We start from the raw sequence: 22,426 nt of genomic DNA on the forward strand, positions 1-22,426 counted from the left end.
CACTGTTGTTTGCCAACATAAATAAGTACACATCCACACCATTACCTTCCTATCTTAGCTTGCACAAATTCATGTATTGACAGGTATTGACAGAGAGTACATTTTGCATGTGCACAAAAAAAATGAAAATGGCACTTCTCATAGCCATGTGTACAAGGTGTGTACAATTAAACAGTATGGGCGAAGGCCATTCCTGCTATTCAGCAAATATTCTTTCAATAAGGTCAAAATGATGGAATTAACAGGAACTGAACGATAGGTATTTGCAAATGACTACTAAGAAGCATAGACTATTAACAAATTAGCAAGTCAGAGAGAACTAACCGGGGACAATAATGACAAAGAACTATAATAAAATAACACAAACAAGCAAACACACACATGAGCATATGAAGTTAGCAAGTCAGAATGCAAATACACAATAATTTCATAGGTAGGTCTACTAACATAGTCGGTTGAGGTACTAGTCCTCACCACTGTCCATATTCACATCCTCATCGACAGTAAATGTGTCGAGCTCCTCCTCTTCCCCCTCCCCTCCGCCGTAGTACACCTGGTCAATCTCCTCCCTCATCTGTCCACTCGTTTCTGTCTTGCCAAAATCTCTCGCCCAGGAGAAGTGGAGGATAGCCTCAGGCATTCTGTTCAATTTCTGGAGGATCTGCACGAGAAAATACATAGCCGTATCTTAAGACAATGCTCATTGTATACGCACAACTACACGTAAATCTTAGATCAATCAAAGCTCGATTGTTTGTAAGGTTACCATGCACCTGCTATGTATGGGTGATTAGCTTCACTCGTTAAATTATGCCTCAGGGTGCGTTAGCCACAGTGGTTTACCGCAAAGCTGTTGTTATGATGCTGTATAGAAATTCTAACCCAAAGACAAGTACAACTTCATAAATTAGTAGCAAAACGATATACGTACGTATTATAAAAGTGAAACGAGAACCGCATGCAGTTGATCTTTCAAACAAGGTATTGTAGGGGAAAGTAGAGGTATGGTCGATTATGAAATACAAACAAACATATTGTTTAATTAGCTACAAACTAGCTACGTACGAACGTAAACTGCAGTGAAACAAGCAATGAACTAGCTGCATGGTTAATTATCAGCATAACAATAATAAAATTGGTTCCAAGGCTGTTCCGAAAGGTTGCATAAAAACGTATTGTCTATATAGATGTTACCCACATACCTAAACATCTAAAATTGGATTTAGAAAACTTAGCAAGGACTACAAAGCCACAACACAGAACCTATAATTCAATTAACACAAAGGTATCTAATTCCTGAACCTAAACACACTCAACTCAAGTGCTACTAAACCTCAATAAAAAGTCATGACTATACGATTTAAAAATTTTTTTAAGTGCAACCTAAAGCAAAAAACTTCCTTAATTTATTCTACGTACTAGTAAATAAATTATCCTACACTGACTTTGCATGTCCGTAGAGAATACAGATTGTTATATTATTTTGCTTCTTGACTATCAGTATAATTAATGTGTGGTTACCGAACAGTTTAGCACCCAATGAGCCAAACAGAAACGTATACGTGATTAGTCTGCTGCTCTACATTGATCAATGGACTATACCAAATGTATAGCGTGTATAATTATTATATGCCCCACACAAAACTGGCTACATACAAGCTATAGTGCAATGTACATACAATGTGCACCTGTAAGGGAATGCATTGGAAAACACAATCCCTCTGTGCAATTAGAGCCTGCATCATGCACCCAATATTTCACCAATTTATTGATTTACGTAACAATTTATTATGAGAAGTACACACAAGTGTATACGTACGTAGTCGTTCCCAACAGCTGAGGCTTACAAAGAGGGACTTATAAATGAACCAACCCCACGTACCATTTCCTTCATAACAAGTTATTGATGCAAGGGTGATTTATAATAATATGCAGATTTCCTTTCTATGCATGGGGTTTACAAAAGAACGTGTATAAGGTTTCATTGTGCACAGATAAATTTCACTCAGAGAGGAATAATCGCTTTAGCCTCAGGAGGACTGGAATTTTACCATAGTTACATTTATGCAGTTGCAAAAACTTAGCTTAAGAAACAAATCATCTGTGTAATCAATCCACTCGCATTACCACTCGCATTACAACAGGGCCATTCTTCTGAGATTGATCACCCGAAAGGAGAACCAAAAAATTATGCAGTCATTAGATCTATGGATATGTAATACTAGAACTATAAAGTAACTCCGGCAATTCATGGAAGAGTTCCACTGTTCTAGTGCTGACACAATTTGTGGTCACTGATTAATCCCTCAAGTGTGGGTAGGTCTTCTCATAAGGCATATGAAAACCTCCCACAAGATAAACAATATACCTTTGTGTAAATACAGCTTGTGGCAGCATGGGACTACATGTCTGTTGTGGTCAAGACATACCACACTGTGTAAATATAGCACAACTGCCATGATGCATGCCCACACACGAGCGGTGCGGCGGGGACAAAGGACAGACTTCGTTAGAGCATTCTGGTGAGTGTAGGCACATCCCACTGTCTGAGCACACATTCCCCCAGGGCAAACATTCCTGTAGGGTAAATATTCCCTCAGGTCTCATATTGGATGCCACAGCATGCGGTAGGTAGAGCGAGCAGCTGGAAGGAAGTGCCATTGCAATGTGAGCACAGAACTATGTCGAGTGAAGTTTGATTTTGAGCATTGCTTAACTTGACCACACACATTGGCAAGCCACCACGGTGTGAAAATACGTCTTCCAACATAGGCCTCGGCCTCGGACAATGGATGGGCAACAGAGAGAGTGGCATTTTTAGAACGTGCTTAATTATGATTAAGATCTGGATGCAGCTACGTAGCTGTATGATTATTGGATATAATTAAACAACTTTGCACTAGCAAAACATCAAAAGGCTAGTTGAGTAATTTGTACAATGGTCGCAAACACTTGCTAATTGTGGTTCACACGAATTAGGATTGGTGAGATGCACAACCAAATAATGCAACTAATAGCACGTGCACACCTACATACGTATATCCTTATTTCCAGTAGTGAGTTTCTGAACAATACATGTAGTTTGCCATACCAACAATTTTAACTTGCGCTTAATAGTATACTGTCCACCAGGAGACTGCATGATGAGTGGATCAGAGCTACAGATATTACAACGGTGGTACATACAACACTACAAGCTGTGCATTGTGATTACCCTCATGCACCCCCCTCCAGACAGACTCGTTCCACCCGGCCATGGGAAGACTGTTCCTCCCACAGTTAAACAAAGCGCGACCAGCCTATAGGCGACAATATAGGTTACATGTACCTCTTCAGGGTAAACTTGCATGGACGAGGATCTGTGTTTGAAAGGGAACCACACCCAACTGACACACCACCACCCCTCTAGTGGCCTTATTAGCTTCAGGAAAATATCATACATGTACTACACACAGGCAACTGCTACCAACTGAGTACATGTAGGTACAACATACATCGATCAGTAAAGCCATTTTAATCTTACTGCATATGAGCTCGTTTATTCATTGGCCTTTGTGAATATTGGATTTGAAATACCTTGACACAATAAACAACTATTATGCATGAAGGCTTATGAATATAATGAGTTAATGAGCTGATTCTCATTTTGGGAACTGCGCAAGCATGCGGCAGTTCCATATGCAACTATCATAAACACATCCTGTGTTCTCACCAGTGCACTGTCATAATGGTACCAGATCATCCCACAACAAAACACCCAATCATTCTGACCACACATACAGTAAGGGTTACCTACCTACAGTTACTATATAGGTTAGCAGTTTCACCTTGTACATGTATTATACTCATCTCATTGCAATTCCAAAATTCTGACCTTACCATGTGGTCATACACAGCCCAAGCAAGGAACCACATACAAGCAATTAGTAACACAGCTATATGGTTTAAATTGCCAATACTGGGGATTCAACATAGTTCAACATCATCGTTCAATATCTGTTCTTACATGAGAGTATTACATACCGCAGATGCTTCATACACTGAAAGAGAAAGGGATTAACAGGAATGATAATAATGTGCTCCACATACCGGGATCACAAACACTTAATGTATACAACTGTATAGAATGTAGCCGCCAATGTATTAGTAACCATGGTGAATGCTCCAGCAGCATAATTATAGAAACTACAACTAATTGCTACAACCAACATGTACATACGCAAGAAGATAAACACTGTATTGTAATTATCTCTCTGCTCATTGCTCATCAATTTCCCCGACTCAGCACAATTTTGAATGATAAAATATACAACATCGGTTACAAAACGTAGTTGCTCAGAGTTAGAGGTAATATAATAATTACACATATAATTATTCAACGCAGCTCGATCAATTAATTACCATTGCAAAACACTTCTGAATTACCAACCAAAGCCAGAGAAGTAGAGATACCTGAAACCAAGGTAGGTAGTTGCTGTACTGATTCTGATACTATTATGAAATGCAACACTAGGCTATCAAGTTACGAGTACTTCTGAGTCACAGTTTTACAGGAATGTTTGATTCTTTCATTTTTTTATTGACCTATTCATTTTTAGCGTTGTTAATTACCCTGAGGAGTGACTGAGAACATATGCTATACCCGGCTTGTGTACGACTTGTGTACATTGTCAAAGCTACGCTATCTTTGGTCGGAATCAGTTAACGTAATTATTTAAAATTAGACCACTTAATTAAATTAATGGTCTAAGGGTATTGGACTGAAACAAATAATTATTGTGCAGAAAATCATGAAGTATATAGAATATCCCACTATTTCTAAAAAGGATAATTAAATTAAAGGTCAGCCATAAGAGGTCGATTAGGTTATAGCTGACAGTGGCCTTTGTACTAATAATACAATGAGCCATATGTTTTAGCCGAACAATGTCAACAAAGAATACACTATTTACACTCGACTATGGAGTCAAATAAGAAGGTCAAGTTAAGGGATGCATGCAGTGGCAGAGGGTGAAGTACATATATGGTGATACCAAGTACATTTGTCAAGGAGGAATGAAATTACACACACGAAGTATCAATAGTCAGTAAATTAAGGTAATCAATATTAATTTGTGCTCCCACACTTTCTCCCGGCTGGTGGAAGATCTCAATCCACTAAATAAACTGTCTTTGCATTGAATAATGCTGCCTACAATGTACACGTATGTGTATAATTTTACTGGATGCTGACAAAACTTGAGACATTTTAGCAACCATAATACATGTACACCCTCCTCCTAAAAAGAATACGTCATCATATTCTATAGTCTTATACTTTTGCAGAGTGTAGTATGACAGTCTAAAAAAAAGTGCACACACATGCATTCAACTACATCTGTGTGTCTCTGCGTAATTTCAGTGCTGTAATAACTGACCTTCCCCTTGGAGACGTAGAGGTTAGGTTCAGTCGGCCATATGACGGCGAGTTTGTCCAGTTGTTGGATGGCCTCCTCTTCTCTGTTTAATACCTCCAACACTTTGGCTCTGCATGTGTGAGCGGAAATGTCGAGAATACCTCAATGATTATAATTATCAAGGTAATTCGTACTGGTTAATTATCAGAGTTTTATTTAATGTACTGACTTAATTTTTAAGAATCTCTAGACAGTATGACTGTGTTTCAACCAGTGTTAGCAGGCCACCTTACTATTACATGGACTGCCGACAGATGGGATCGTAACAAACTAGTTACATATTATATCAAGGACATAACTCAATACCATAAAAAGGCTAAGATTTTTATTTAGCAAGGTGTGTGGATCAATTTATTAAAGTGAGCCAGTTAAATTTTTACCAGACCCTTAATTCCCTTGCGCTACCAACATGTATACGTATATATACATACCTGTGAAATTGTGGGATGGGATTGGTGGAGTTGATGGCTATGGCTCTGTTGAGAGAAGCCAGTGCCTCAGGGTACTGCTTCTGTTGGAACTTGGCCTGAGGGGGTATACGGAGAAAATTAGGCACTGTTTTCAGAATTTTGAAGCGAGAGATACGTATCTACGACAACCCGAGAAACAGTTTAATTAACATACTAAAATTTAACTCAGGCAAATCTATCAATTGAGGAGTAATTGTTATTGGTGCAATAAACAAATACTTTTCTGCTGGAAATCGGGATTGAATGCATGGAGTAATGTGCTATGGTAGTCAAGTTACACAGAAATTGAATTATTGGTAGACTATGCAATGTGTTTGGTAGTGCGATACTCTAGTCAAGTTACACACAACTAAGTGGGGCTACGGGGGCGACGTTTTCCAATAGTCTACCCCAGCCCCCACATGCACACGCACCACGCATCCTCTTCTGGCAGCCATTCCTTATCACATGCTGACCACAACACATCCCACTGCTATACCATACCAAACACATCATCACCACAAGTATGCACACACGCAGTACACATGGTAGAGAGTGCACACAATTATAATACTCGTTATTGTAATGTAATGAACGTTTACACAAACAAAATGTACAGTGTATATGAGATAGAGTCATCAATTTTGACAAAGACTACTGTATACATACAATGTATATATATATGTGTGCTTTATATATATTTACGAACACGATATCATCCCGGGAATAGGTGGTTTTGTAGAAACTCTCAGGGGAAATGTGTACACCCAGGACAAATATTGACGATTGACAGCTACATACATATACGTACATATCCCAGCTGATACTAATTATCATCCTTAAACATCGGCCTATCCCACTGACAACACCACCATTCTTGTGTGGTGAGATGCTTACGTCCCTCCATGAACATATTTGCACACACACACACAAACACACAAACACTCACCAGTGCCGTTTGAGTACACGCGATGGAGGAGCACTTGTTGATGGTCAGAGCTCTGACAGCGTAGATCTCGGCAAACGAGTACTTCTCCTGAGTGTAGTGAACGTGAGACAAGCCGTACCTGAGGGTAAGGGAGCGAGGTCGTTAACAAGCATGAACACACACACACAGCTCACACACATACACTGCATGAACATACTATAGTACACACAGGTTATATGTACTGATTATGTATTAATTGTATGTTAATTTCAGTCAGTGCTAGCAGGTCACCTTAATACACACCCAATATCGATCTGCTCAAAGGTGACTTAATTGGGACTTTAAAAAGTGTTATGTTGGGCATTAACCCTTCTCTCACCAAGCATTATAGTGACGAGGGTTAATGGTGACTGCCTCTTGGAAGCAAGTGAGAGCCTTGTCAAAGTCTTTAGTGATCCACCACTCTAGACCCAGGAGTGTGTGGGCGTACTCAAACTGGGGGCACACCTGTGACAGCGTGGGGGGCATGTGGGTGTGTGTGGTGAGTGTGAGTGTGTGTTGTGTGGTGAGGGTGTGAGTGGGTGTGTGTGGTGAGGGTGTGTAGCTGTGTGGGTTTGCGGGTTGCAAAGGGTGTACCTTTTCAACATACAACCCTTGCCAGCTGAAATTGCCAATTATGTTCAAATTAGACCACACATGTACTTTACAAGCAGTTGTAAATTGCTAGCGCCATGTATCCTTAAAAATCACTTAATTGTGGTTCAAATTTAGTCTTTCAGTTGCAATAAACACTACATCACAACATTTCTTTAGCGACCGTGGCCTAAACTAAACCCATCACACCCAGTTGAGCTCAGACATCAATTAGTGTAAAAACATAAACACTAGCTAATTAATTAATGTGTGTTATTTCACACCTTAAGTTAATTTTTAGAGCGCGGCTTCGTTAATTGGGGGAAAAATGTATAAATATAAACTTTGCTTCATGAAATAAGTAAGTTATGATTAGAACAATGTGTCTAAAATTCTATTTTTGGAGGACGTTAATATTATCCCCAATATAGAAACATGAGATTACACAACCAAGTCTAGATCTAGTCCTCCGCATATTTACATAACCTCAACATTATGATAATAATGAAAACATTGGGTCTTGTGTGGTCTAAGGTATTCAGTGGGCAGCAGTGTGTGTGTTGCTGCTTTGCAACAGTGCTCAGTGACAAACTATCGGCAATCTTATTATAATAACAATTATGATTACGCCTAATCGGACCAAAACAGGCGATGTAATAAGAACGTGTTTAAACGATCGAGTGTTTGTAGTGAAACAGAGTTTGCAACAAATATGATCTATAAGTTATATCATAGGGGGCTCAATCAACGTAAGAAACTTTTAAAGGAAAGCCCTTCTAATTTGAATAATGTCTGAATAGTACTGGAAGATCACTACATGTGCGTGTGCATGGTAACACTGGACACTACAAAATATAATTATTAGTACACCTTGTGATAATTATGCATGTGCACACTGATAGTCTAGAGCACCTGAATGGCCCTCTGGAGGTACTTGATGGCAGAGGTGTGATCCTTGTACCTACAGACATGTGTAAGCGTGTGAACAATTCTTATTCTAGTAAATTGAGCGCATAATTATTACATCGCATGCTATTCTTTCAGTAGCTACGTGTGTAACTGAATGTACATGTACCTGTTCATAATGGATGCCATGGCACAGAGTGCACGAGGGCTGGTCTTGTCGGAGGAGTGTAGTGCCTCGGCCACCACTGACAGCTGGACGTCTTTCTGCAGGTGACACAGCGCTGAGCTATACAACTCCATACCTGCACAGGGGGAGTAAGCAGGCAATTTAGTACGCCATTGATAGAGTACGTAACCGCAGTCACCCTATAAGCAGGTAAATCGATCTCTATAGTACATGTACGTACATGCAGTCTGAACAACGGGGTTTAAAATCTCGATCCAAAGCATGTGTTTCAACCTGTCTTAAATAGGCTAGTTCTATATTCCAGCCAATGTTGGTCTGCCTCAAGGTGACTACATTCTATGTATACTGTATATACATATAGTGTATGTAGTATCATTTAAATGATGCATTCAACTTCCTTAGTGCATATACATGTACATGTAGTTTTAAATTCATTCCCAGCCACTAAGCTGTATACTCCTCGACCAGTAATTACCTAAATAGAATCATAGCACACACGTAAGACTATACGTACGTACATGCCCTAAGGTCAATACTGGCCTACGTACCTTCCTGACGATGAGGGTCCATGGCATGCACCTCTCCATATAGTTTAGCACTCTGTAGGCCAGGGACACATTCAAATTAGCAATTGCAAAACATCATTCATTGATCGCAGACAAAGCTACTTATGACCAAGACAACACGTCATTTGTTCCAGATGGATTTAGAGTTTAGAGTTTAGACTAATTGTAACCGTGTGAAAAGTGGTCATTCTTGTGCAGACCAACAAATGGTGTTAATAATAAAGAGGTGGTCCTCCAACACAAGTTGAAAGAAAAAAGTTAAACAGGATGGGGCACAAAAAACCTGACTGAAAGTTCATTCATTCATTATTGGTTACTATCCCTCGATGGTTATGAATAAGCTTTATACTTGTGAGAGAGGTCACAAAAATAACTGCACGCAACGAAATAACTAAATTCAGACATAAGCGTGTGTACAATGAAACAAGATACATTACTACAAATGGTGATACTACAAGAGTACACACAATGTACAGTACTAGTGAGAATTAGATATGATTTAGACTAGTTTACATTACACGTGTATCAAGATACACATGTACGTATATGTATAATAATGATTTGGTACTATGGAACTGGAGTTGGGGATAAGGAGCAAAGCAAAAAATAATGTGACAAACATTATACCAGTAACATTGTATATACACCAATCACACACACACACACACACACACACACACACACACACACACACACACACACACACACACACACACACACACACACACACACACACACACACACGCACGCACACACACACACGCACACATACGCGCACACACCTGTTTGAACCTTTCTCCAGCAAAGTATGCCCTAGCCAGTTGACTAGTCACCCAGGCCGTACCAGAGTGATGCGGGGCAATCGTTTCAAACTCTTCTATTGCCTGACCAAGATTGTACAAGGACAGAGAATGGTAGGCAGAGCCTAACTTCACTAGGAGCTGCATCAGGGAATCTGTTGGGGCAGAGAAACAAAATAATAGCATTCTTTGTCACTGAGTGTGTGTTAAAAAGTAAATTGCGTGCATTTTCATAACAGAAATCATATGTATTGCACAGCTAGACTGTGGTGGTGGATATGCCAGCGTTGGCATTGTGGTTACATAGTCACAATGCAACAGCTGTTGGCTGATGTGAAAGGTGCTCCACCGTCCAATTACTACCACCGTGTTCTGCAATGTTGACATCACAAGGTCTACACTAAATTAAGGTAGAGGAGCACCTGTGTTTACATCCTTTAATTAGGGAACGAGTGCATGTGCAGGTGAGTGAAGAGCTGCATCAGCAATACACACAGAGTCTAAATGTTCTCTTATCTCTGGTCAAGTTCAAGACGACTAGTAAAAAGCTATATGTACATGTACATGTACGTACAAAGGCCATTAGGGACCCCTATAACCAAAAACTTGGAAAGTCAGTAAAAATAGAAGCACCACCACCATTACACATTTGATTGTTTCTTGTGACCACCATATTTGGGACCACTGATTGCTAACTGCAAGTGTACGTATTAGCCATACACACAATGATAAACTACAACACTATGCAAGATCTCAGAGGAGGTAAGACAGTGGGTGAATGAATGCACTCAGCTAGAGACGAAGCGGCTGCTGGAATATCCGGCCTAAAACTATAACATTATTCACGAGTCTATTCATAGCATATTTGCTCAACTGCAGAGTCAGCAGTATGCGTATCAAGCATGGGCATGCAACTTCAAAGGTGAATAACTACATGTACCTGTTGTGACACTGCACAGGTCACACATGTAACACACACATATGCATGAACTCACTGTCCTCGTACAGCTACTATAGCAACACTTAACTACCGTAATCGTTCTAATTATAGAACCAGCCTCGGTTAGGACGCCTTCTTTTATAACGCCTTATAATTATACAATATTGTTTCTAGAAAAATCATTCTTTTTTACTGGTTCTATAATTAGAACGATTATGGTACACACTACACACTGCACCAACATGCAGGTAAATGTGGATAGCCCATGCAGGGGTATCCTAGCTCAGATTACGCTTTTTAAAAGTAATGACCTTTACCAAATTCACATGTACTCACTGAGTCCGGTCATAGCAGCTTGTTCCACCTCCGCTTGTCTCTTAGCGAGCGTCTCTTCACTGCTCTCAACCGTTTTCACACTCTCACTCTCAGTCCTGACACCCTCACAAACGTTTTCTTTTACACCTCGTAGAACAGCGCTACCGTGTTGAGACGATGTAATCCTATTGGACGGAGTGTGAGCGGGTGTGGCTAGTCGAGCCACCTTGGATGAGGGGGGCAGTCTGTCGTCATGCTTACCCCCTCCACTGAGAGATGGAGAGCTGAAGGTGACCTACATGGCGTGGGAGAAGAGTAATACCGTATAGCAAGTTATTTTTGAGGGACTACATTTTCGCGAATATCTCGTCACGAATTTCATTTTTGAGGATAGAGGTTCAAATGACCACACCCCTACAGTAGAGAGGTTTCAATACCTGAAGTAAACCAATTTTTAAGGCAATAAATTACCGAGGTTCGATCAATCCTCGAAAACCGCGTGCCTCGATAATAACCAGCTATAGTACGGGTATATAGTGAAACCAGTCAACCATAGGCCGAATAACAGGCTGTATAAAAAGAGGTAGCCTTGACGCTTATTATACAGGTCAAAACAAATGAATGGTAAAGAGGCTTTAGGACTCACTGATCTGGCTATAATACACGAGGTGAGCTTAACAGACAGGTTTCACTGTATACACACACTGACACAACGTTAAATTAATACATATACATGCATGTGTGTACGTACATTATTTGTGGTATCATTATTTGTGGTATCAATAGTTGATGCATGCATCGGTGTAAGGTTAGCCTCATGCATAGAGTTCATTGTTACAATAAAAATTCAAATCAAGATAAAATCGAATAAGACTCGGAGACATAAAATTCAATATCAGAGGACCCAGAGCCATTAACGCATCAGTGTCAGGAATACTAACTCCAACATTGCCCTCGATATCACTATAAAAATGCTTCATCACCAATTATCAAAAAAGTACACATTAATGGTGGGTATACAATGTAGCTAGTGCTGTAAACATTGCAATAGTAAAGACTCACCTTCTTTAATGAGGGGTCGAAGGTTCTCCTGCTGAGGCTGCTGATCTTTGAGCGAGACTTTCCACGAGTGCTCTAGAAAACAACAGAAATATTTACACATTAGAGCCGAGTGGAAACTGTGAAATATTTAATGTTTGCTTACAAGTTTATCTGTGGATGTTTAATTGATATAACGAGCCCACATTTAGGAGTATAAGTTAATTTACAAGCCACACACTTGTACAAACACAAACCATTCGTTAATACTATACACGTATCAGCCGGCTGAGCTATTAATCATCCCATAAATCACTCGCTCCTGCCACATTTAAAGCCACACACCCTCACCCCTCACACACCACACTCACGCCTCACACCTCACACTCACCTGTACGTCTCTTTTGCCGCCCGCAAGCCTAGCACTCCTCCGAATACTCAGGGAACTCTTAGGAGGTATTCTGAGTCCCGTCCCAGGAGGCGTGGTTCTAGGAGGTGTGGTCACAGACTCACGTGCTGGCATCTGATTGGTAGCTGATGCTGATGATGTCACAGTGGTGCTGTGCATTAGCGGGTGGGTGAACTCTGACCCTCGGGCATCTGGTGAGGTGGTTGTCTCGGACTGGTCCAACAAGATTGATTGCCTATCAGCACTAGGCAATCGGAGACTCTTTCGACCCAGACCCTGCGAGGAGAAAGCAATTACTAAGATGAATGCACTCTCATAATTATTGACAGTGCTATTGTGTTGATAATTACGTCATTCGCATTGATCGTACTGTAAGTGTACTACCGATACTTAAATGTAGAAGGTAGAATACGTACATTTTACAAAGCACTTATTTCCAAAATATGGCATCAAGCAATGAACAGAGTAAGTAAACAGACCCACAGAACTGTTATAGAAATAGCTCACACAGATATGAGACGAGTTCCACAGTTAACAAAACCTCTTATAATGATCACATCACATGAAAAGGCATGCACAATGTATCTCTGCGATGGTGAATTGAAACATGTAGGATTACGTCAACAGACATAATTTTAATATCTCACTACCATAACAGTGGGACCTCTGACAATCTACACTCCCATGCATGTGCATGCACACAAATCAAGCACTTAAAAACTAAAGCATATAGCAGTGTTCCGACCACACAATAACTATAAGGCCAAAATTAAAATTATAATTAACAATGCGAAGGCTAGCTACATACTAGAAGTAAGAAATAACACATTAACACATTCCATAAAGTATCAAAAGGTAAGCAAAATTCTCAGAGTCTAAACAATTCATTCTCCTTCAACAATAACTATGTAGTATAACAATCATTAATTTTAACTATCAACCAATGTCTTCACCATGTCCAACTTAATAGGCCTGGCATTCACAAACTCCAAAATCTTCTCCCGGAGATGAAGAGCATTGTAAGTATTGGCCAGCTTGAGTAGAGTGACGGCGTTCGAGTCAGTCAGCTCATTTAGGAGGGCTTTTTCACAGAGGTTCTTGAGAGAAGAGAGTTGGTACTTATCAGCTGCTGCTAAGAGGTCAGGAGCCAGTACATTGAGATCAGGGATTTGCTCTTGACCATACATGTGTTCAATGATGGTCTGAACAATTTGAGGTTCGAGATCGGACATATCGATCGTATTATCACTTGTTTTCCAACGTTTTATCTTTGACTTGAAGAAGGGTGATTGAGAAGCAATTACAACTCGATGAACTTCAAATTGCTTCTCTCCGCATTTAATTGAAGCATCAGTGAATATTTGGTTTTCTCGGTCATTGTTTAACGCAGCTGATACGCTTACTGGAGCAACAAGTGGGATGGAATTGGTTGTGTGTTTGAGTTCGTTCACCATATGCACAGTCATCTTACAGTAAACACTAAGAGAGTCGTTGTAAGTGTACTTGCTAGAACCCAATTCTAATTCTTTTTGAGAAACGACAACAGAAATATTTAGGACTTTAGAAAAGTTAACCAATTCTGATTTCACAGATACTTTTTTAGCCTTGCAAAAATTTGCTGGAACATCCAACTTCTGATCTTCAACAAGAGCCATCAGAGATAGGCTTCCGTTAGCTAAAAGCCTCACACTTGGCTCACACTGTAAGCACACCTCAAGCCTCACACAGGTGCATTTACTAGCATCACTTCGACTTGTAACTCCATTGGGGCATGTATGGGTAACAAAAGGATACTTTAAACAGCTAGCTTGAAGGGAAAGCACACACTCGGCCTTTTTCCCTTCGATACAAAATCCAGGGTAGAAGCTTGAGCTCTTGATACTACCTCTATTGATACTATCAACAAAAGCCTTTAAGTTTCCAACAGTCCATCGATAGTTAAACGAGAATGAATCGCAATAAGTATGGCACACTGTCGCATCCATATCCATTGTATACTTCCAAACAAAGCAAATGGGCAAAGTTTAAAGATATTCATAGACTCCCATGCACTTCAATTTTGTGTACATGTATGTTACCGTAACGATTGCAAAATCAATGAATACACTTATTGTGAAAATTCACTAGTGTATGTAAATTCGAGAGTATAAATGTGTTCGCGGTTTTCGTACGCATGTACCTGCAAACATTATACTCACGAATAATATAGTATGCATGCATGCTGCAAAAAGGCTGCTATTCCGCAAAAACTTTCTAACCAATTCAATAACAAAATTCCATGAAATTTTATACCCTCGAAATATACCTGCTGTACGGTATTCCTATTCACGCACTCCTGCTGATCAAAAAAATAGAAACATACTGTCAGTTCCTTTCGAATATGCGTACTCGTCTGCGCACATGCCATGACATGCTACTTTTGTTACAATAACTTGGGCCGGGAACAAGTCTGTATAAAAGTCGAAGATATCTGCTAATTGCACAAGGGATGAAAACCGCGTATTCAGCTAACATTGACTGGAGAGTTGTATGGCAGCACATTGGAATGAACCTCTCTTACAAAGATATATAAGAATTCACTAGCAAATCGCTTCAAGTACCGCTCACATAATTTTTTCTTTATCCAAAATGTTTGGAGATGTGGTAGCCAAAAACAATGTCTTTGGACACTTGGATGATTGTTATGAGCATTGATTATTGGCTATTTACCTGAGGGAGATATGCAGCATAATTAAAGAGGCAACTGGAGTGATAGCTAGTATTTGAAACTACAGTGTGCCTAGCCTCGACCTGGAGACCTTCACAGACATCGCTGCCATGTTATGAAGAGGAATGGGTTCACAAGAAAGAAAATTTAGTATGTTTCCAAGCAGAAAGCAGAAAACATTTAGTATCAAGCTGAGTTCTTAGCACATGCATCCCTTGCTACTGGGAAAGAATAATTTGTATGGATTGACGAGACTGGAAGTGATAAGCGTAATTGAGGAAGTTTGCACGAGTACTCATTGAAAGGCGCTTTCTAGTGCATATTGTGCCATTTCTCAAGCTGATCAATGCATTCAGACCTCAGTGTGATATTCCTTGAGTAGATCCTTTCTTCAACTTAGATAGGCAGGTAAAAAAGGGAAATTGAAATCACAGTCACAAATAGTTCTTGTTTGTGCTAGATTACAATCTAACCTCACAAACCTTGATAACTTTGTTGTGTATGGCAAACCATTAAACATAAAATCAATTTGGCCAATAAACCCATGAATGTAATTCTACTTGGGTCAACATCATCTGAGTTTGCAAGTTCTGAAATAGTGCAGTGCAATGTTAGTATAGATGTGGTATTTATACTATTAACATGACCCTTACTAGACAAAAACATGGATACTGATTGTCAAGCCAAAATTAGTCGGTAAAACCCTGCAAAATGTAGCCAGTCAGTACAATAATGAGAATGTAGCTATTGAGTACTAATATAAATTATTATGCATTCATATGACAAAAGGGAATGAGCAGCACAGTGACTGAGAAAAACTATGAACAACATTAAAGGTGATGTAATCCATGACGTGTACATGTAAAATGACACCAAAAACCATGCATAAGATCCTATACAAAAGTAAAAATAAGAATGACCACAACACACTGTATGTTTGCATTAATAGTTTGGCAAAAAACAATATTGACACTTAACTACTTACTAATTAATTTGGAAGAGATAGAGATTTGTCGGTCCATGCCTCAAGCATTTGCATTTTCATCAGAGGGTTAGAATAAGCAAAGTCCACGACTTTCTGTTTCAGATCAAGAGCATTGTGGGTGGAGGCTAGCTTAAGGAGATGTGCTACATTTGAATCAGTTAGCTTTCGAACTAATGCTTTCTCGCAGAGATTCTTGAGAGAAAACAGTTGGTATTTTTCAGCAGCTGCTAAAAGATCGGGAGCTTGTTCGTCGATGTTAGCAACCTCACCAGTGTACATGTGGTCAACGATGGCTTCTACCGTCTGTGGCTTTAAATCAGACATGTCTATCGTCTTATCTCCCTTTTCCCAGTGTTCCATTTTCTTCTTGAAGAAGGCTGATTGGCTCCCAATCACAATCCTATGGACATCAAACGCTTTGGAGCCACACTTGATGATAGCATCAGTATACAGTTTTTGATCTCGATCCTTCTTTAAAACGCTCGCTAAGCTAACATGCGGAATAGAGGGGATTGAGTCTGTGATGTGGTTTAGTTCGTGGTCAACAGCATACACAGTGACTTTGCAATAAACCGTTAGTGAGTCTTCGTAAGTGTACTTGCTGCAGCCAGCGTTTAGCTCGTCACGAGAAATTCGAACAGATAACTTGCTATTAAAAGATGACCGTGATTTTGGTCCTTTATTAGTTAAATCGTGTTTCACGACTTCAACAAAGTTTTGAAGGCAATGTGTATCTGGATCTTTGTTTGGTACGAGGATAGAAACAAATCCAACTCCAAGTAGATCCAAATCTAGAAGGTTTAATGATACTTCAAGCTCTACACATTGACACTTTTCTTTTTCGTTGTATAAAAGATTATCTCCATTAGCACAAGTTGCAATATGCGAGTGTCCACGCAAATCCTCATAACACCACCCTGTAAAGTTGATAGAGACTTCTTTAATCTTCAGGCCAATACTGAATTTCGGACTATTTATACATGCCTTGCATTTGTTATAGTCACAGGCACCAAAGTGACTCTCAATAAGACTTTTCACATTTCTGATAGTCCAGGTGTAGTCAAAAGTATGAGAATCAAAGGTTGTATAGCATACACTAGCCATTCTTGTGTAGGAAGGTTCAGAGGTCAGAGTGAACAGCCTGGTGTAATAGATCTAATCATAGACTAGGGATACACTGGAGTGCAACCTCGCTATGCGTATTCATAACATTCAATAATGTTGAGGTGTGTCTCTTGGTCAGAGGGCAATAATAGGTAATGATCACTATGTCACAAATCGCCAATTTAAGCATATAGATAGAACAGGAAAGGGATTGGAAACGACCAGGCCGCCCTGTGTCAACGGGTGAAACACTCCTCGTTATGATTACGCGCTCGCGAATATTTTAGTTTTACCGCACTCTGGTTGTATTTCAACTATTTCTAGCTCTCCTATCCACTAGCAATCACTCAGGGGCTGGGAGGTACTCTAGAGAAGTAAGTTTACACTACTGACAAGCTCTAAGTCCGCTGTCTTTACTCTGTTTTCATTTTTAAATGGCTAGTCTATAATGGGTGCATAGATGGGCTGACAGGTGATCTACTATTAGTGAACCAGGAGGGGTGTACTGAAGGAAAAGACGAAAAGGTCGTTACAACACTTAGAAATGCACTTTATTGACTTGACAGAGTAACCCATAGAGGTTGCCTAATTGCTCCTTCACCATAACGTACACACACATTAGTCACTGCAGCATGCCACTGGCATATAATTTTCAGTTGGAAGTCCTATAATAAATAGCTATAATAATTATTGTACTTAACTTACTTAACCACATAAGTGGGCATACAATAACTGTACGCCCAATTAAGCGTGTGGTTGATTAAAGCGGCATTGGTTTGTGGTTTGTAGCTGCTGATGTCATCAAAACAGTAGAAAATCGTAAATTATGTAGCTTTTCAGTGTTATCTCAGCAATGGAATAAGCATATAGGATGTTCTTGGTATCAAAATGTAGCCCATTTATCTGTAAACTTACTACAGAAATTTGAAAGCTAAGCTATTAACTTTTCAGAAGTTATTACTCTAACCAAAAGTGTACCTAAAAACCAGTAAATCATGAATTATAGACACTGTGAACATAATATGTAAGACCCATAAAGGGATGGTCAGGATACCTAAACCATTGAACAACTATGTGATGAAGTCTAGGACCTTAGCTGTACAAGGTTACTATTTTATTACTCTAACCGATTACACACTATCTGTTGTTCTATTAATCACCACAAACCCACCACCTTATGTTTCCATGGAAAAATTGTTGTAGCTTGGTCATTCACCTACACATTGGTATCAGCACCATTTCTTAGAAATGTTCCAATCGAAATATATTTACATTTAAGTACAGCTATTCACAAATTTGTGGTAATCTACTCTCTAAGCTGGATGCACTGTACAATGTAGCAACAACCAAAACACGAAATTCAGCTGCTTAGGGTGGACAAGGTCTGGACCTTTCCTAGCAAACATTGTACATGCCAGCGCATATACGAAAAACAAAATCTATCTATATACATGTATACCATGCAGCAGTACCTGTATATGTGTAGTTTAGGTATTTGTGTGACCTGGTATACACAATTAAGAACACTGTTACTTAGCAAAGGATAGTAGAAATACTAGAGGGAATGATATGGGGCCCTTCTGGAAGGAGGGGCTCTCATGCCTTAAGGTCTGGTACTTCCACACGTGTAGTATAGACTACATCATGCACTCCTGACTACATATATAGTACACCGTCACGCATACACTCACAACCACAATAAACGGATGGGGTACGTACTATGCCTTATATGTGTAACTGTGTACTCACTACTTGTCGGTTAGAACAGTTATACCATGAGCAGGGTGTCATACAGGGGGCAAAGGGGGAATATTCCCCCTCTAAAATGTGCATTGTATATGACTGAGTGTCCATAGCCGAGAATATTATATACTAACAGGGTATTGAAAAAACAGTGACCTTTTTTTTTAGCAAAATTTCCAATGTATTTTCAAAACTCAAATTCTTTATGACACCCTGATGAGTGTACCTTATTAGACCTTGGTGCTGAGACGATGGTGTTGAGATAGTCTGGAGGCAGTGGTGTGGGGGAAGGGGTCACTGAGTCAAAGTTCAGGGAGTGGGGAACCCCCTCTGTGGGCGTGACCAGAGTGGGTGTGGTCAGGTTGAGAACGCCAAAACTGTAGGGGAGAGAAGAAATCAGGTACACGTGAACATAGATACACGAGAACCTGACAGCACATTAATACACCGGTCACTGGACTAGGGATATATGAAATATACCGCAGAGAAAGCTCATAACACAAGCTTATTCCCATAGTATACATGTACAAGTACAGTTGCTTGTCATCATAATTATGACCCACCCACCTTGGAGTGAGTGGCATTAATGCTGCTGTCTTGGACATGACCCTACCACTCTCTACTGAGGCTGACCCAAAATCCAGAACTCCTCTCACAACACTCAAGCCTCCATCTCCGGAGAACGTCCGCTTTCCACCGGCAACCATTTTTGGATCAGTGAGCACGCCCACTCCAGAGGAGGCGTGGTCTTTGAGGTGTCTATCTACAGACATAGTATCTTGCCCCAGTCTAAAGGGGATTGGCTCGTGAGGAAAAGATATGGTTCTCAGAGAAGAGGGGGTGGAGGAAGCTATTGCTTTGCCGAGAGTTGGCTGTGCAAAGAGGCCAGGAGTCACATAGGTGTGTTTCAATGAGGGGTCAACTGTGAAAGCATTGCTTGTTGGAGCCGGATCAATGGGAGTGTTGTGTGTGATGGTGTGAGTGCCCTGAGGCTGTGAGGGTGGTGGGTGTGTGGAGGTGTGAGGGTAGTGAGAGTGTCGTAGGAACGCTGGGAAGGCAGTCATTGTGAAGCACTCGCTGGCCGACACTGGTTCTCCTGTGTATGTGTGTGTGTGTGTGTGTGTGTGTGTGTGTGTATGTGTGCATGTGTGTGTGTGCACGCGTGTGTGTGTGTGTGTATGTGTGCGTGCGTGTGTGTGTGTGTGTGTGTGTGTGTGCGTGTGTGTGTGCGTGTGTGTGTTCGTGGGGTGGGGGGTTATGATGTGAGAGGTAGCTACGATCCACCTTGGGTATTGCTAAGTACAAAACACGAGCACTGCAGAAACACACTTGTACATGTACGATATAGTTAGAATGTAGTGGAGGATAAGCAATTTTAATGGCAAGTACTGGTAATCAGACAACGTTCTGCAATAATCGATTAGTGCAATTCAGGGTGTCATACAGGGGGGAACCTGGCTTAAATTTCCTCCTTCCCCCTAAAATTTGAATGCTAGTCGTATAACTAAGAATGCAAAGGCAACCACAAAACCACCAGAATCCCCCTAAGACAACCTAACTAACACACATTTTCCATGGGGGGCATGCCCCTGGGTTCCCCTAGCTGGCGACACACTCCGCGTGCCTTATTTCTCCCTTCTACTTCAAAATCCTGTATGACACCATGTCAGCAGCATGCGTCATTATAGTCAGCAGTACAGTTATTGCAGTCTAATGACCCACCGAGATCACACAGTTTCTCAAAGGCGGACCAGAGGAAAGGGTTGTACTTGAGAGCTGCTCTGAAGTGTCTCACGGCCTCCTTAGTTTGGTTAAGTCTCAGATTGAGCATGCCCAGTAGGTGCAGGGCAACCCCTGTCTCGTTGCCATAGCGATGTACGAAGTTGGACTCCGATACTTCACCCAGACAGAGTAGACCATGCAATGCCACCAGACCACTCTTGTATCTGTGAAGGACAGTACAAGTATTATGATGATTGACTATAGGAATCCTATAGGCAAATATTTTGTGGTCTTCACACATAATTATAGTGACAATAATTCGCTTGATTTTGGGACGTACGACTGACATGGTTAAAGAGTGCCACAATAAGACAGATGTTAAAACTATGTTCTACCCCCCCTCCCCTCCCCCACTCCCTGATGACTCACTGCTTGAGTGTGAGGCAGCACTGTGCGTAGAGCAGGGAGCAGTGAGGGTGTGAGAGGACGCCCTCCTTGGAGAGGTGGTGCTTGGCTTGCTGCACTCGTCCAGAACGATAGTAGCAAGTGGCCAGTAGGTAAGACGTGTCTGTCGAGGACACTAGTTGTGCGTGCGTGTGTAAAGTGGGGGGGGGGGGGTGACTATAAATCGTAGCTATATAGTAGGACACATTTTTGGGTGATGAAAACCTTTCATATACTGGTGCATGTGAAACAGTGTTAGACTTGTCAGTGTGTTGAAGAATGAAATACATGCAAGTCAACTGTAAGTAAGTACTGCATTTGTACCTGTGTGTGTCTTACATTTGAATGTGACTATAAAGTATTGATATAATGGAGGGAACAATGGGCAACTGTCAGCATTTGGAGAATTTGAGGAGTTAGAAAAGCGTAATAATTATAGAGTAAAAAAAGCATATTATTGTAATCCTCCCGGATCTAGAGGGGGAGGGGCTCACTTACTAAATGTCCTCCCAATGACATCACACACCTACATGCAGCTATTCATTACACACACATTCAAGCCCACTAGCTAGACCCAGCATGCAATGCAGAGTGACTCATGAGCTCACCTACCTTCAGCATGCAGTCTCTCGGCCAGAAACACAGCATCGTCATAGCAGTAGTTGTTCAGACAGTACCACACAGCTGCCTGCATGATTTATTGAGTAGTGAGAAACTGTATAATCTGATCAATACAATTCTCTTCTTACCCTGACAGGTTCCTGCATGCCTTCAAATGGAGTCATAGCACAGCTCACACAAACAATCCAACCACGAGGAATTATTATTGTTTGGTATGGTAACAATCATCAATTTCATAATCACAATTTAAGCACCATTGGGTAATAATCGTCTATATAGTTAGTCTCGCAAGTCCAGCTCTTTGCGGCTAGAATCGAGGCTAGTGCATGATGCTCATTGTGCTGGAAAGATGATACAATCTCCCAACACACACATTTTGTAAATGAAAATTAATTATTGAACAGTATGAGGAGATGATCACTGTCCTATACATCTAAAAAAGTGCATGGAATAATCACGCAGTTCACAGATCT

General features: G+C 40.6%; 3 protein-coding genes across 4 annotated transcripts; all 3 read right to left on the minus strand.

The window, feature by feature from the left end:
* Positions 1-197: 197 nt before the first annotated feature.
* LOC135337787 (cell division cycle protein 27 homolog) lies at positions 198-22,176 on the minus strand. Of its 2 annotated transcripts, none has more exons than XM_064533776.1 (18): positions 22,082-22,176; positions 21,941-22,020; positions 21,318-21,468; positions 20,889-21,112; positions 19,734-20,262; positions 19,393-19,543; positions 12,610-12,903; positions 12,243-12,314; positions 11,202-11,475; positions 9,908-10,080; positions 9,108-9,159; positions 8,542-8,674; positions 8,379-8,427; positions 7,213-7,340; positions 6,855-6,972; positions 5,888-5,982; positions 5,418-5,526; positions 198-661 (listed from the first exon to the last, which is right to left on the minus strand). In XM_064533776.1, the coding sequence occupies exons 2-18, from the start codon at positions 21,984-21,986 to the stop codon at positions 464-466; spliced, it is 2,796 nt and encodes a 931-aa protein (XP_064389846.1). In that variant the 5' UTR covers positions 21,987-22,020; positions 22,082-22,176; the 3' UTR covers positions 198-463. The 2 variants fall into 2 exon arrangements, with proteins under 2 accessions (XP_064389846.1, XP_064389845.1); XM_064533775.1 differs by having other exon boundaries at positions 21,945-22,020; positions 22,082-22,170.
* Positions 13,341-14,655, minus strand: LOC135337802 (speckle-type POZ protein-like). The gene has a single exon (XM_064533793.1). The coding sequence runs from the start codon at positions 14,616-14,618 to the stop codon at positions 13,557-13,559; it is 1,062 nt and encodes a 353-aa protein (XP_064389863.1). The 5' UTR covers positions 14,619-14,655; the 3' UTR covers positions 13,341-13,556.
* Positions 16,002-17,547, minus strand: LOC135337801 (speckle-type POZ protein-like). The gene has a single exon (XM_064533792.1). The coding sequence runs from the start codon at positions 17,421-17,423 to the stop codon at positions 16,323-16,325; it is 1,101 nt and encodes a 366-aa protein (XP_064389862.1). The 5' UTR covers positions 17,424-17,547; the 3' UTR covers positions 16,002-16,322.
* Positions 22,177-22,426: the final 250 nt, after the last annotated feature.

Source organism: Halichondria panicea, chromosome 6 (assembly GCF_963675165.1).
Source record: "Halichondria panicea chromosome 6, odHalPani1.1, whole genome shotgun sequence".
Classification (NCBI taxonomy): domain Eukaryota; kingdom Metazoa; phylum Porifera; class Demospongiae; order Suberitida; family Halichondriidae; genus Halichondria; species Halichondria panicea.

Bases quoted from the DNA above. Each gene is read 5' to 3' on its own strand.
- LOC135337802 (XM_064533793.1), bottom strand. From the start codon at position 14,618: ATGGATATGGATGCGACAGTGTGCCATACTTATTGCGATTCATTCTCG.
- LOC135337801 (XM_064533792.1), bottom strand. From the start codon at position 17,423: ATGGCTAGTGTATGCTATACAACCTTTGATTCTCATACTTTTGACTAC.
- LOC135337787 (XM_064533775.1), bottom strand. From the start codon at position 22,117: ATGACTCCATTTGAAGGCATGCAGGAACCTGTCAGG. The intron at 20,263-20,888 runs GTGGGTCATTAG...ACACATACACAG, and splicing joins TGAGAAACTGTGTGATCTCG to GAGAACCAGTGTCGGCCAGC. The intron at 662-5,417 runs GTCAGTTATTAC...TTTCTCGTGCAG, and splicing joins TCTACGTCTCCAAGGGGAAG to ATCCTCCAGAAATTGAACAG.